Here is a 16,718-nt window from a genome sequence, read left to right on the forward strand (position 1 = left end):
ACTCTTTAGTTTCGAATATTTTAGGTGGTATGTAAGTCAGTATACTCCGACCTACCCGGATAAAACTAAATGACAGGTTGCCATGTACCAGCATCATATTCTCCTATGTTACTCGAAGTCTATCGATATCGAGTAGGGCTTTGCCGTTTGCGATGGCCTGAAGAATGAGCAAATTAGCCGGGTTCCTGTGCCGCATCGATTTCAAATACGAACCACACGAACAAGCACCTCGTTTTTTCCGCATAGCCTTAGTTCGACCAACTCTTGACTGGACTTGATGTGAACTCCTTTCCCGTTTGGCTACTCACATCCGAATTGGTTCTCATTGAAAAATCAGGACTGCGGAATAAACTCCTAAAGTCACTTGCTTGATATACAACGAAAACGTGAATCTTAAATATTACCACCAAGTTATGTTAGAATTATAATCAATCACAGTTTTTTAACCTACGTTTAAGCCTACATACCGGCATTACATAGCACTTCAGACTTAAGCTCAGATGATTTAACTTGGATTAGCAACTTATTTTAAACCTATTTTTTACTTAACTATTCTATATTTAACAGGCTTTATTACTTGTTTTTTTTTATTTTACTTTATTTTCCAGCATATTGTTTTCTTCTTTGATTCTACCTAATTTCAATCTGAATTACTTCATAACACATTTCCTGTATCTCACTATGGTTATCAGATATTCATTTTTTTCAGATAAATTGATTAAGTTGGTTTGTGATGTTGTATACGTGCTACAAATTGAGGTCGAGTGTCGTGCATGGTGGCAATAGTTGGTCGATTGTTGCGGACAATAAACACTACATGACCGCGGGATGGAAATTTCTATATCATTAGGCCAATCAGTTCCCATTTCACGTCATATTTATTTACTCAGCTTGCTATTTATACGCCACGTGAGTATAAACAATATATTTAAGAATCTAAGTTGGATATAATGAGAGTATTTGGACTCAAAACATCAGCACACCTTAAGATTATAGGACCAGTTCGTGGACGCCTTAATACATATGGCGTTGTGTGGTATCTTAACGGCCGAGACACTGATCCGGCAAAGCAAATTACTCTACCTCGATGATACGTTTGTGTAAATTGTATCTTACAAATCAGTATCTTCGCAGCTAGATGTTTAATTCAAACCAACCCGAAAAGGTCCCGATAAATATGATAATTTGCTACTCTAATAAACTGAGCCTTCTTAGCGATGCAGAGATTTGAGATTCGATTACCGGATCATGCAATGCTTATGTCCTAAAACAGGAATTCACAGCGATTTCCAACTCAATATAATATTGGTCCCTACTACTATAATTAGACAATTAAATTATTATGTAATAACCCCAAAATTTTTTAGTAATTATTGCTCGTATTTAGCGTTCACTAAACGAACCCGCGAGCCATTTTTTACCATTGATGAATTTAACTAATCTGAGTTCTTAATATTACCTTCAACCTGAGCTACCTGTAGTATACACTGACAGTTAACCTGTTGCAATCGCTTTGTCCCAGCTGACCCGTTACTCTTCTGTAATTATTTCATCAGCGTCCTCTAATATGTCTGCTCGGGGACTCAGCTCCCAACTTAAAATTTTTCCCGCTCGTAGCTTTACGTGTGTTTCTATCATATGATCACAGAGCTTTTATAGTGTAGGCTAATTGACTGTACCTCCGAGACGCACGTAAATAGAGTCGGCCGTCGACCGACCTCTGAGGGACATCCTGGACGCACGTAAATTGAGTCGGCCACCGATAGACTTTTGGTAACCATTTATAGAGCAGCCCAATCTATAGACTATTTCCGAGAGGTCACCAAGGCATAAGGATTCCTTAACCCTCCTTTTTTATGATAAGTAGTAACATATTTTACTAAGTAAATATATACATATATATTTATTTGATTGATATGTTAAGTTTGGTATATTCATCTTGTTTCCGGGATATCACAGATACGTATAAGGTTTTTCTTGTACTGTAGTTGTAATAAAAATAATAAAAAAATCGATTGTAAGTTTTTTACATTCGGTTATCCTTCTTTAAGAACGAATTAGACATTTTTTACAAGAATCAATTTACCGTTTCAATTTTCCAATTGACACGAATCATAGACTCGTTCAAAAAACCACTCGAAAGTAGCTTAAAACGCGTTTTTGCTGCATTAGCATACCGATACGATTAATAGGCCTTTCGCTGTTTTCACTCATTCACACTATATGTTGTATTTATGTTCACCTCATAGAGATCTATCAATTAGTGCCAAGAAAAACCCTTAATATAAAACAAACTTTTACATAGAATAGCATGTCGTTTTCAACCCAAAAAACCAAAATCTAGATATGTAAACATGTATTCCACTTCGACACAGCTAATTGAGAGCTTTCGGCTGATACTAAGAAATACCCTTATGCAGACATTCGTATAAAAGAGTTTCATCCCAGTATCACTGAAGCAAAAAAACTACCACATTCGGTTTTTTGACGTTTTTCCGCCGAAATAGCTCCTTTAGCTATCAGAGGAATTAGCATTTTTATTCGGCTCGCCGCGATCTAATAACTGACATGAAAATGGGTATCTTAGTAAAAAATGTTTCGGTATTTTGGCACTCCTTTCCTAAAGATTCTAAGAATATTTTATAAAAGAACGTTTTATTGAGATGCTCGCGATGTCCGCTGCTATACCTCTGCAATTGATACCAATCACAAAATTGTTTAAAAATCCGTTCAAAATTGCCTTAGAGCACAAATTTCATCCTATCGACACCCTGGGAAAAAAAGTGCCATATTTGGTATTTTGAACTATGTTCGCGAAATACTTATTTTAGATAAGGGTATATGGATTGGATTTTTACTGTCGAGATCTATAGGTTACAAAAATTCCCTCCTGTTTAAAACATCGTATTAAATTTTCCGGCTACAAACGGAATTTTGCACTTGATATATATATATATATATATATATAAGAAGATACATAGCATTTCGAAAGAGCTTGTCGACAGCCCTCGATTGTTGCTAACAGCGACTTTCACCCACATAGACGTTCACGGAAACATTCCGTTGCTTTTTTTTGAGGTTATAACGTTTTTCGATAAAAACGCATCAAAATATTAGCCTACCTTAGCTTTACAACTTGCTCATACATGACCTAAAACTAGCAGCAATCCAAAATGTACCCTATTATCGAACACCAGCTGTAATAAATATTTAGGGATCATATTAGCTCTACGCTACATTATAAGCAAAAGAAACGGAAAAATATCTATAATAATAAAATAATAATAATAAAAATACTACTGTTCATACTCCATTGCTAATGAGCCTGTATTAAAATTATCATTTAACTTTTAAATCGAATAAAACATTAAAAATTATTTGCGAACATCCATACAACTTTTCATAAATCCTCAACGGCTATTAAGCAAAGCGCCCAGAAAAGGGTCAACTTGACCGAATTAGCGTTACGCTCCATAGAGCGGGGAAAAATATTCATCTATTCAAAAAGACATACGTCGAGATGGTCCACATTTCATTCTCGATTTCCTAAATTAATCAAATTAAAAATGAGTAAAAAATAAAATATGAAGTATGGAAAATTGTTTTTAAATTTGATATCGTGCCATTACATTTCCAACACAAGGCCAATACATTTCCAATACAAATATCTCACAAACATGCAACAGCTATTAAGCAAGTCACAAAAAACGACAAATATGCCCAAATCAACATTATGCTTTACAGGAAAAATATTCATCCAACTACCTTCATCTTACGTGCAATTCTTTCACGGCTGAAACTCTAATGACCCGTCAAGAATCAGCCCAATCCGATTTGTATCATACAAACAAACAGACGGGTATGAAGTTTTTGTAGTACAATAGACGGATTCGTGGAGTCCGGCCGGCGCCTGTTTCGTCGTTGGTTAATTTACCCCGCCTGATTCGTTCGCCTAGACTAATAAAAACCATAGCTTTAGTACACACAAACAGTTGTTCTATTGCAGTTGCCTTGTCTTATCTCACTCGTCACCCTTTTATCTAGTTTTCTTTGCAGCCTGTTCTAATATGTTCGCTAAAGGACCCAGTCAATGTGATCTTTGGTACATTTTTGTAATTTGATTATGGAACTTTTTTATTGTTGGCTGATTGGTTTTTTCCGGGACATCACAAGGACACGAGGGCTTTTTATTTTTTTTCTGTTATAATATATAGTAATATATTTTACTGAATGGTATTCGTCTAATTTATAATCAGCTTGATTTGAGCTTGAAGATAGCAAATATTAACATATTTTTTGACATTTTGGCAGTTTGTTTAAAAATGATTTAGTTGCAGTTCGAACCGAACGGATGCGTGCGAAACAGTTCCGTACTAATTTCTCAATTACCGGAGCTTTACAGATTGAATCAAGAGATTATTGGAGTCAGTCAACGGATTGCAATTCCATGCACTGATGAGCGCTAAAAATATGCAGTCATGCCTAGCGCATGACTGCATATTTTTCCATATGACCATGTATTTCGTATATAGTACAAGTAAAATCTTTCTTGTTTTTTGACTTTTGTGCAGTGCACGATTTCTTCAAACGTAGTCCGTTTACATGACTTACATAACCTCTATTTCCGTCGATTAAGCTAAGCGATAGCTCGAAAGCAGCTTCTAGCTTCTATTTGTAAACGCGATGAAACTAAGTAACTAAAATAGAACAACAGTAAAACACGACTCCTGGAACACGCGGTGAAAAATACAACAGTGATTCCAGGCTCCCAAATCCTAAATAGGGGAAAAGGGGCACAAAAATTTTCTACAATAAGGGCCCCAGATTCAAAAGGGCGCAATCTTTTGTGTACACGATATGATGAAAGACTGGAAGGCCTAAGCTAATGCTACGATAAATGTGATAGCATGTTTCTTGTTACATATCGAACAGCTTATGAGAGAAGAGCCGCAAGCTGAGCTACCGAAACAGTGGTTTAGTACTTCCTAGCTGGCCGGTAGCAAGCTAATCAACTGAACGATTCGTGAAATGTATGGATAGTACGGCACTGGAAAACAAAATCATGGCGTACATCGTATTCCCACTGCACTGTGTTAAAGCTTTAGATGCAAACCAGGGCGCACGTCAACCATGCCCCTGCAGGACGAAAGGATGGACACGTCCAAACAAATTCTGTGACTCCATCGACAAAGACAGTGTGGGTTATGGATGACGCTATCGTCGAGACCCTTAGACCATTTTTGTGGGAGCTCTTGCCCCGGAAAGCGCCCATCACAACACGTGCAACCACGAAAATGGATATAAATAGTCCGATAGCTGAAGCGGATAAGCACCACGGGGTTTCAATAGTGCTTGCGTACCGGCAGGTTATCATGAGCGCATGAAGTTCGAAAAGAACGAATTCATAGCTGCAGCTGCTGAGTCGCGCGCTGCGAAAGCAAAGGGATGCACTTAGAGTCCGAGCTGAATATCCTATCCGTTCTCTATTTCGAGTGAGAGTGTAGAGCCACTAATAATGTACTTGCAAGAAGGGCAGCTCAGAGTACGATTTTCTCCCTTATGTCTTTATCAATCATATAGCCTCAAGTTGTTAAGGGTGGCGGATAAACAGAGCTAGAAAGGTGATGTAGCTAAGAAGATCACGTTAATTTCGCAAAGCGTATCAAACCTTCTTTAAGGGATGAAGATTTAGAGGACTTGGAAGGCAAGCGTGCAAACGCGTGGAGGGATGAGTCGCAGGTCTGTAGCGCCGAATGCCCGCCGCTACTAGACTCGTCAGTACACTCTGTCGGCCTGACTGCTGCAGCCGAAAACGTTTGTGAGTTTCGTAAGGAGCGTACTGGAGAATCATCGCCGCTTCAGGCTTTTAAAGAGGACTCCTCGTTATTCGAATCGATTCGAAGATGTGTCGGCACTCACCATAGAATTGCCGCGGTTCCCGCTATTACCGACGATCGAAGAATTTTTAAATCAGACCCTGATCGCGCCGTAAACACAGACCATGCTTTGGAGCAGCAGCCACAGATATCGCAATCAGTCGCCAGTACACTCTCAGAGCTGAGATCAGGCCGAAGTCATGAGAAATGCTAAAGGTCATTTAGTGACACTGCAAGGGCGCTTTTTCATTAGAGCTACTCTAACCGGAAGCCTGGGATGAAATCAGTATCCTACCACTGACGGAGATCTGAACAGCTAAAACATTCGGTATATACTTTGCTGGCCTCAGAATACGCCTTGTGGTTGCCTATGTGACAGAGAGGCCACTCTAACCTTCGCGGAGAAGCTTGTCGGCCTACAGGCCGGCGAACTCTGGTTCACCGTTTCCATCATGTGGCAGGGGACTTCAATTCTGACCTGCATTAGCCCCCTTAGAACTGGATGAGAGGGCTGCAAGACACTGATTGGCACGTATCATTGCTGGATAATCAACCTTAGCATGGTACCCATATTTGTTGGTCCTGCGTGAAGCTTTGTTAAAAATATCTTTGTAGCGAACATGAGAAAGGATAAAATCAAATACGTCGGAGCCAGTCACTTTCTCTTGGAGGAGAGCTCCACGAACGCACTCTCGTTGGATTAGGGCTCGAGGCCCCCTTCGAACCATAGCTTGCCGGGAAGAAAAACCTTTATCGCATAAATTGGACTTCTTTCTGGAACGGTCTCATGAGGTTTTCCCAGTGCCAAACTCAACTGATGTCAAAACGCGTCGTCTCGTCGACATTCTGCCATTTTGAATTTGTCAAGCCCGCAGAGGACTTCGGCCTTGGATTAATTAAAATAGCTCGCCGTGCCCAGGATTTCGTTAATCTACTGGCAACGCCACAACGGGCAACAGGGCCGCTGCATTCAATGCAAGAAATACCAAGAACAGCGGGAGGCAATTTTTATAAGAAAGCGCAAGCGCCAGCCACATATATGGTTTGGCCACCGTTGACTGGTATCGTGTCCCGTTGCCTGATTAGTCCTCACGGTCCACTTCGCTAGAATGCTCTCATCGAATGACATCGTACTGTACCGAGTTTCACCGCTTAGTGCCACGTGGTGAAAGCCAACAACAAGCGAATGTGAAAGGCTGGGCCAAGGTATCTTCCCCGTAGACTCAGACGCTTAAGAGCCTTCACTCAAGGAAAGGACGCAATACTCTGATCATTTTCATAGACAAAGGCAACCCAGGTCAACTGTCATTTCCCGCGTGGTCGCGAAAAAACGCTTGATGTAAACTTCCTTGTATCTACATGCAAGGGGACTAACCGTATTCTTGGAAAGTGTAAGTGCAATACTATGGAAGCAGTACAGATTCAGGAAAAAAAATTGGACCGACAGAGCACACAGGATCTTACTTGCCGATATCAAACAAAGTTTAAGTAGCCTTCGGTAATATAACTGCGCATGTTTGTGGACTTCAGAGGTGCCTTCAACTCCACCTTATAGAATTTAGCCTTCAGCATCCTCCCCAACGTCGTTGTTCTTGCGAACGTGCTTAGCATAGTAGTAACGATACTCTAGGATAACAGGGATACACTCGATGATGGGATCTCGGTGCTGTCAGTGTTCTCCTAGAGCTGTGGACACCGATGATAACTTAAAATCTTTCCTTTTCTTAGCCTTACTCAAAGATCTTCTTCAGATTACGTGTAGACTCGGAAATATGATAAAAATTTTCATCTATGCAAACGATTTAGCTATTCACGGGAGCAGTCGCTTCTATGTGTAGCAGGCCTTAGCCAGATGACATCCTGTCGTCTTCTAATCAAAAGCGACCCAATGAAGGCAGAGCCGCGGATCGTGACACGCTATATCTCTTTAATCAATATATATATAGGTATTATATATATATATATATATATATAAACATATAGGTATTATATACATATATATGATACACATATTGATCGATTTACCCATCTAGAATTGCTGATTTCTTATAAAGGCCAAAATTCTTTCCAGTATGTTGCAGAAAAGCCTTAATAGTTTTACTCTTAATATTCCGCTCATGCTGATTATCTTTCTCAATTACTTTGCGACTTCTCGATTTCAGAGTTGCGTCAGTTGTCACATACGGAGTAAGATTAATCTAGGATGATCAAAGTAACAATTATTAAGCATTTGAAGCGAAGGCTTCGTCCCTCAAAAAAGCATTATAATTGCACCGGACAACTCGTAACCGGCTTGTCTCCCTTGCAGCGGCGACGCCACTGTTCACCCAGGACCTTCACGGCAATGGCAATATTCTAAGAAAGCCTGGTGGAATAGGATCGAAAGGATCGTAGAGGTCGATGCACTTCAATTTTTCACTTGACCTTTATTAGAAATAGTTAAAAATGCGCTAGAAAGCCTCTCAAAACGATGTTTTAACTCACTGTTATATAGACAAATCAACTTGACCAACAGAGTTATTGAAATTTTTGCTCACAGATATTCATTTTGTATTGCATACCTAATCGGATCATGAAGATTTATCGATTGGTATCAAGAAAATTTGTCACATATAACACCAATCTGTAATGTTTACCCTTCATACGTCATTGTCGACCCGAAAACTCAAGCTAATATTTATAATCACGTAATACTTTTTCATTCAGCTCATCGAAACCTTATCTTACAAAAACTTACATGAAAAAAAAATGTGTCCCAATGTCACCTGAGCGAAAAAGTTACTACATCTTCTATTTTAGTTTTTTTCACACGAAATGTTAATCTTAGCTGTAGGAAGATTAATTTATATAAAAAAAAATTTGAGTCAAAAAATTGATACACTAAATAGAAAGAACGTCTTTGATAATTCAATATTTCTTTCAGAAAATTTTCTAGTGATTATTTTCGAATAAAAATGCTCAACAAAAACGTTCGCCATTTCAGCTGAAGATTGACACTTACTAGAAATTCCCTCCAAAAGGCACTCAAAAATAGCTCGAAACGCATTTTCATATTACTGGCCTGTAAGTGACGTGGACCTATTGTTTTGTTTTTAATTATTTTTAAGCTAAAATATAATTTCATGTGTAAGAATATGCACCTTATTTTTATTTAGCTTGTCGTGATCTATTGATTGAGGTAAAAAAGACACCTCTTACATTTTGTTGAACTACGTGCATAATTACATGTCGAATTCTTATCCTTCAGAGAATATTTTCCGCCTAAAAGCTGAAATGCGGGTATATAAACATATAAATCGTTTTAAGAGCTTTTGATTGGTATCGAAGTACTTCTCTGTATAGATCTCAATATAGAAAATTATTCCAGTGTTACTTAAGCGAAAATGCTGCTACATTATGTTTTTGACTTTTTTCATTGAAAAATATTAATTTTAACTATAGAAACCCATATTGCAATTTTGCTCAGCCCGTCAAGATTGATCGACTGGTGTTAAGAATTAGTGTCAATTATGTTTTCCATATTTCGACATTTCTTTCCAAAAATCTTTCAGAGAAAAAATTCTTTCAAAAAAATTGTTCAGCGAAAATGTTCGTCATATCAAACGCTACAATTTTCCAAACAATTAATAATTGACGGAAATTCGCTCAAGAAACCACTCAAGCGTTATTGGAAACGCATTCTCCCCGACTGTCACATGATTCAAACGAACCCTTCAATGGATTTTTAATAATTTTCCTACCAGGATGTCTATTTTAGTTATAGGAACTGTATTGTATTTTTACTCGTAGGGATTGATCAATTGGCGTTAAAAACACTTATGAAAAACGCCATGTTAAGTTCACGTTCTTTCTGGCGCATTTTTAACCTAAAAATTGAGATTAACGTATAGGGACATGCATTTTTGACTCAGCTTTCAATTATTATCAAAAAAAAAAAACACCCCCCACCCCACACAGACCTGCGTGGAATCAGACAAACGGTAGCAGCATATAGATAGACTAGAAATGCTTCACGAGCATTCCTAATATAAGCCGTGTCTAGTTTACTGTTAAAGACATTTTATTTCATCTGAATAGAGTTTCACAAGTAAGTCTAATTATATCTGTTATAGTTATTAGGCTATAATGTTAATAGGCATCAAACTGGATAGCTCCTATTACAATCTAGTATAAACACAGTCCTTCACGCAACATACGTTGAGCGTACATGACTCTCAAGATTGAAAATGTGACGGGCATCACCCCAATCCGTGAACTAAGAGACATTGTATGTGAAGAAGGTTTGGGGAATTATTGGTGCAATTGGTCTTTGATCGTTTGTCCAAAAGTGGTCACCCACGGGATCATCACCTCGATGACCTAGGTGCCTAAATAAAAAAAAATACGGTAAAACTGGTAAAAGAGCCTGAACAGCATGTTAGTTAGAAATTGGCAACTGTAGACTATTGATGGAGAGACAGAAGTGTGCAACTAGTTGAAGCGTGTGTTGCCGATTGCCGAAATAGTACTTGCAGATGTTGCGCAAAGTAAAAATGTTGTGCCTGTGTTGTCAAAAATATTACAACGATGGTTGTTGGAGATCTGCGTAAAACCGTGTAGTGCAAGACGCTGTAAATCACAGTGCTTCTTATGGTGGCAATGCTTTTGAAGGATACTTCAATATTTACAAACCAATGAACAGCAACGTAAAGTTGATCGTGACTGAAGATGATTGGCGGTGACTAAGTAGTACGTCAGCGTTTCGGAAAGAGCGAGACTAACTCAACGGAGTAGCATGATTTTGAGCTTCAATCAATCCGAGTTAATTATGGCAGTAAGGAGATGGGGGTACAAATCGTAGCTGCTGCGTAGTTTTGAATGCTCAAGAATTTTTATGGGGATAATTGGTACACTTTTTCATGTCACAGAGTATATGGCGAGAATCCAGTTACCTGAAAGCTATTGGAGGTTTCGATTCTGAAGTGTATCGAGTCGACGTCACATGAGATCTAATAGACGGCGTGATACATCGGGGTCTCTATAGGAAATAAACTGATGCAAAAATCGGTAATATCTCGGACCATTCGATTACTCGATACTAATATGCATGTCCTTGGATTCTTTAATAAGAAAAGTGTGTAAATCTCATCGATGAAATGTTCATACATTCGTAGTGTATTACTATACAGGGATAAAGCTATAGTATTGTTGGCAATTTATGGATACCTGTGCTCACCAATGTCTAATAACTCACTAACTGAAAGTAGTCGACGACAGCTGCAGTAAGGCGTATATTGGTGATCGAGTTCTGTATCATGGAATGCCCTCGCAGATCAAAGTGCTTTATGTACTACACATCTTAAATTTCAGCAGTAGTCCTGCGCCTTGCAACGGGTAGCAGCTGGCGCGAGTTCTGCAGCACACTCTTAAGGTTCTGCCAAGCGTTTCGTCAAAGTTGTTGATGTCATCGATGAATTGGTTAACGGTTTCGAAGGCCTTCAGTTTAATCATAGGACGCTTATTCCATACAATAAATGCCGTTAAGCAAAGAAGAGCAGCTGTTTTCTGAGCTCTTGCTAATACTGCGTGACGTGGGGACTTCGAAGCACAAGTGAACAGTGCAGCAACCAAAAAAATCAAGGTCACAGCAACGCTTAAAGTAGCAACTGTAATTCTATTTTTGCGACAAGTAAATTCATGAGGAAGGTTTCACCCACGCTTCTGGGTGCGTCGACAGAGGTAATTTTGACTAGATCTTTGGGTGTTTTTGTAGGAAAGGGAGGTTGAAGTCGTGTAAAGTGTCCGTCGACTTGCTTTCAATGTACGTTTAACCTAAGCGCTTTACCTTTGGTTACTGATAGCGTCATACTGCGCACCGATACGTGTGCGTTATGTAGGAGATCTTTAGCTATTGCCTTCTTATGCATGAATCACAGACTATATGGGTTGACTAGCTCGCCCGTTATCAATACGGTTATGAATAGATCTTCAATTGCCTGTGGCGTCTGCACAGTGTCGGCATCTGTCATAGCGTGGTTATTTGATTTGTATGCAGGTTTCTTTTTACGTGGAAATATAACCTGCGTCGACTGCTTTCAATGCATTGAACAGTTAAGGTTCAAGCAAGGACTAGACCGCGCCGGCTGTGTAGTTGCAGCCGAGACTGTGCTCAAGTAGTATGCTGGCGAGTAGGAAACGTGGAACCGCGCTTCCGTTTCGTTCACTTGTTATTTACACGTGTGCAACTTAAGTTCCTCGGTGTAGAGCAGTATTTTAGTGCACGGATCTTGCTTATAAAGTACCACAGATGCCTACCTGTAAATCTCAGTGCCGTGGGCTGCTTGCCCTCGTGGAAGAATACGTTCTGCTTCTGAGATGAATGCAAATGGAATGAGCGACTCCGCTGGAGAGCCTTTCATAAAGCAGTGAAATCAGCGCTTGTGAAATGGCTTTGGTATGCTTGATTTATTCGCTGCTACAGTACTGAGTTGTCTCATCACCCTTAAAAATAGCCCTGTCGCTACTCTTCAGTGTGCCTTAGTTACATATTTAATCGATTTTATCAGAGGGGCACATTTCGACATTAAGTGGCGGTCGAAGGCTTTCAGAAGGTGGACGCTGTACGGAACTACCCACTGCGATGTTATGGCATGATTAACATACTGCTGGCTTATTTTGTAACCGACAAGTCTCCTATCCGCGACGCTGATATGTTAGATAGGTATTTTCGGCATACAATGTATGATACGTGTAGAGCTTGGAGAACTCCTTTGAGCATCGATAGTTTATCATGCATGAAAGTTCAACTGTGTGGAACGACCCGTGAGTCATGTGCTTCAGTACTAGCATGTGAAGTTCTGGGTCTTGTGCTGGACCCCAGATTTCCGCCTGCACAAATTTATCGCACGTTTCTGGCTGGGACTTCGTTTGTTGGTCGAGGCCGAGTAAAATGTGTACATGCGGAAATACTTTTTTTAGTATCCTTTAGTGCGTAGATATGCAATAACATTGTTTCCAGTAGTGGTTAGTTAGCTGAAAGTGCCAGTTGTCGTCATCAAATGCCAACAACAGCATGTACCGCCGACTCCAATAAAGTCAGTGTGATTTTGAAAGGACCTAAAGTCCAAGCGCCCGTAAATTGGGTACCTGTCGGTTATCGGGAGTGTCTCGCTAACGGAGAACGATGTGCCGGGGTTGCGGCAGTCCTGAACAATAATTCCTATCTTTTCGGCTGTTGGCATAGTGTACGTCCGGCCGTATGGGCCCAGTGGCGGCAGATCCAGATCGATAACGATACGAGGTTTGCGTACATTACAAAGGCTCTCCTTTGCTATGATGAGGTCACAAATATAAGAATTCGCTTGTCAGAGTATAACCCCAAACGTTTTAACAATAACGGGGAATTCGTAATATGCAATCAGGGTTCAATGGGAGCTTGAGGATCTAGAAGATAAATTAGAAGAAAATGACATGGCTTGACATTGTTGGCATTAGTTGACTTATTTGATAATAGAAGGCCATCTGTATAATAACAAAATGTTGTATGTACCGTCATGAGGATGTTAATGTCCGCTTAGGCCGAACGATGTCATTTTGAAAATCGTATTTTATTTTCTGTGCGTCTCGTGCTCTACCTTTGAATCGGTAGTCATATCATCGCGATCGAATTTTGGTTCGCGGTTAACGTTAAGTGCGTTAGGAGGCTGCCTGTCTCTTAAACTTCGAAAGTTTTCGTACTCCGTAAAACTCGAGTCGAAGCCCAGACTCTTTTTTGGGTCGGAATTAAAGGTGGAGGCATATAGGTCGGGATGGTTCGTGCGTCGAACCATCGGGCGGTTGTAGTAGGCGCGGGCTAAGTATTGACAACTTTCATTCACGACACAATTTTTACACTACAAAATTTGGGCACATATGCACAGTGCTTCACTCTTAATATGTGCATCCGCGTCCGACAAGCCTCTTATTTAGTGATCGCAACGAACAAACTTAGTGTAATAGGTAAGAAAACAACTTTTTCTTCTAGAAGCGAATGTACATTTCGAATGGGTAAATGGAGATAGTTATATATTTGGCAATACATCAGCTCGGAAAATGCTTCTGAAGATGTTGCGGTGCCGCAGAGCGAAAGCTTCTAGAGTAAAAAGAACAAAACTATTTGTTTTTCTTTAACGATAAAACTATTTGATCCGCTCCATTTCTCATACTCTTTGTCCCAGGGCAGAACTATACTTACCGCAAAGGCGCAGCTTCGCCTCGCGTCTGTCTTGCATTAATTTACTAAATATAGTTTGTTCTCGTTACACCCAACATAATACACACCAACAGTCATCCCGCTGCAGTTACACTGTCTACCCAACCTGTTACTCTTTGGGAATTATTTCGTCAGCTTGTTCTCATATGAACAGATGTGACTTGCATTACACCTAATTCAACTTTCTAATTTATATGTAGAAACTCACTCAAGAAGCTGTTCAAAATCATATTAAAACTATTTGTCATTTTATGGTTACCTGGGTGAACCGTCCACCCATTGGATTTTTAGCTTTTCTCAAGTCAAACTATTAATTTTAGGTACAGGAACATTTCCACCCAGTTTATCGAGATTTATCAATTGAATAGGAAAAATAATTCTCCTACATAAAACGCCACGTTCAATTTTCACTCTTCGTGCGGTATCTTCGATCCGAAAAATCTAAATTAGGTATAAAAACAAATTCCATTTTAATTCACCTCATCGAGAGTTTCGATTAGTGATAAGAAGTATTCTCTTTGGATAAACCTCCATATCAAAAAGATTAATTTTAATGTCACTTACGCGAATCAGTTACCAAATACAGTTTTAGCATTTTTTTTACTAAAATATCGATTTTAGATATACAAATATGTATTGTGTTTCTACTCCTCCGCATATCCTCAACATTTCTGCTTTTATAAAACAAACGATATTTCTTACTTGAAAACTAACATTTAGGTGTAGGGATATATATAGTACTTCGATTTAGCTCGTCGAGGGCCTTCAGTTGTTACGAAAACGACCCTCTCCTACATAGACCTCCGTCTAATCCTTCGGTCACCATTTTATCAGAAAAGAATCTGTTTCAACAAAAATCCCACCAAAATATAGCTTATCTATTAACCTTTATAACTCTTTCGTTCATCAGCTAAAAGAGCAAACATCTAATATGCACCCCACTGGTAGATAGATAAACTAGCAGTGTTAAATATTTGAGTCGTCAAAAAGACTGAGACTTGGTAGTAGTGGAGGTGTCAACGCTGGAATGACTTTATTCCGATTTAAAGATCAGTAAAACTTCTGCAAAAATTCACTATATTTCAAAATTGTATTGAGAAGAAGACAAATGCTGCACAAACACAGTAAAATGTGCTGTTTTATGACCGAGATGTGTTATCGGAAGAAAAGCAACCCAAAGATGATTCTGTTGCTCTTGTTGTAAAAATTTCGATCAAAAAAGATACTCCTTGTGGTAGTCAACCAGTTATGATAAAAGTTTATGAAATTAGCGCGAAAGTTGAGCAAGCCAACACGTAAATAGCAATGAAATCGCCAAAAACCTAAACGTCTACTATCAAACAGCTTTACGTGCCATTGATTGAGTCTGACTACAAGAAAAAACTCGATGTTCGGGTACCACGTAAGTTGACGCAAAAAAAAATTGATCGTATGTCCATCCACGAAACTTTACAGAAATGTAACGAAATCGAGCCATTTCTAAAGCGATTGCTTTGGGTAATGAAAACTGGATATGACAATAATGTACAAGCAAAAAAAAAAAAAAAATTGTGTTTTACAATTTGAACTAGAGCCCAAGCTAATGTTTTGCTAAAGCCGTCTTGTGTGTTTTAAGGACCGACAAGAAATTATGTATCACTAGTTTTTACCGGCTGACAAGATAATTGATCAGGTACTCACTGTCAATAAGTGATAAAAATCCATTGAAAAGAATCAAGCAGTACTAATGAATAAAAAAAAAAGTGTGTTCTGCCATGACGATATCAGAATACTCATTTAGCTGTTCGGCATGGACTGAAAGAACTTGGATGAAAAATTTCAATGGATCTACCATATAGCGCAGATTTTGGACTAACATTTTTTTCTTTTTTTTTTCGATCTCTGCGGACCATAAATGACGTTAACTTTGTTTCAAATAGACAGGTGCAAAAAATCTTTTGTTACAATCTTTGCTAGAAGATTTACAATGATAAGATTATGATGTCGATAGAAAAATGGCCGATAGTCATCGACCAAAACGGCGCATATTTGGTTTATTAATAGTATCATAAAGTATAATATTTGTTTCAATTCCGCTTGAAAACCGGCAAAACTTTCTTTTATAGGCACCAGATTAGTATCACACCTACTTACGGGAGAAAGAATTTCTTATCTCGAAAAAAAGGTATTTGCAAAGTAAATGATATGAACTGCTACGGCTCATACTGCGTTAGTTATAAATCTGGGTGAAAACTGTCACATTTATAGAGCATTAGGCATCACTCTTCAAAATGGCATTTCAGACTCAAAAACTAAAATTTAGATATAGCCACTTGTATATTGCATTTTTACTCAGCTTGTCCAAATGTATCGATTGGTGTAGAAAATTGATGCTAAAAAAAGTCATCTGTAACATTGTGGTATTTCTCTATACAAATATGAAGAATTCGAATGTTCGTCATCCACTTGATTCCATTTTACACGTACTTCCCAGAATAAAATTCTAACGACCTGCTGAAAACCCGTTTATACCTGGACCATTCTGCGTATTACCTTAGACAGTGGCTTGCAGGGACCGATAAGTTTGGCAGCCTATTTCCTATTCTTTAGTCCGCACTTTCTTTGCCCGGCAT

At 38.9% G+C, this 16,718-nt stretch overlaps 1 protein-coding gene across 6 annotated transcripts in view; it reads right to left on the reverse strand.

Moving 5' to 3' along the window:
• The window catches only part of LOC147755097 (uncharacterized), a 121,109-nt gene that overhangs the window by 94,563 nt on the left and 9,828 nt on the right, over positions 1 to 16,718 (reverse strand). For 2 of the 6 annotated variants that reach the window (XR_015329964.1, XM_086992534.1), the window contains exon 3: positions 587 to 3,957. The exons of 2 other annotated variants lie outside the window; for them this stretch is intronic. Coding sequence is in view for 1 of the 4 variants with exons in the window: in XM_086992534.1 (XP_086848660.1) it covers positions 3,840 to 3,957 (118 nt within the window). In the remaining 3 variants the exon portion in view is untranslated. Of the gene's footprint in view, positions 1 to 586; positions 3,958 to 16,718 lie in introns of those variants that run through there. 2 more of the 6 variants (XR_015329963.1, XR_015329962.1) reach the window with 2 other exon arrangements.

The sequence above is a fragment of the Varroa destructor genome, unplaced genomic scaffold, assembly GCF_002443255.2.
Source record: "Varroa destructor unplaced genomic scaffold, Vdes_3.0 BEIS01000006.1, whole genome shotgun sequence".
Taxonomy (NCBI): domain Eukaryota; kingdom Metazoa; phylum Arthropoda; class Arachnida; order Mesostigmata; family Varroidae; genus Varroa; species Varroa destructor.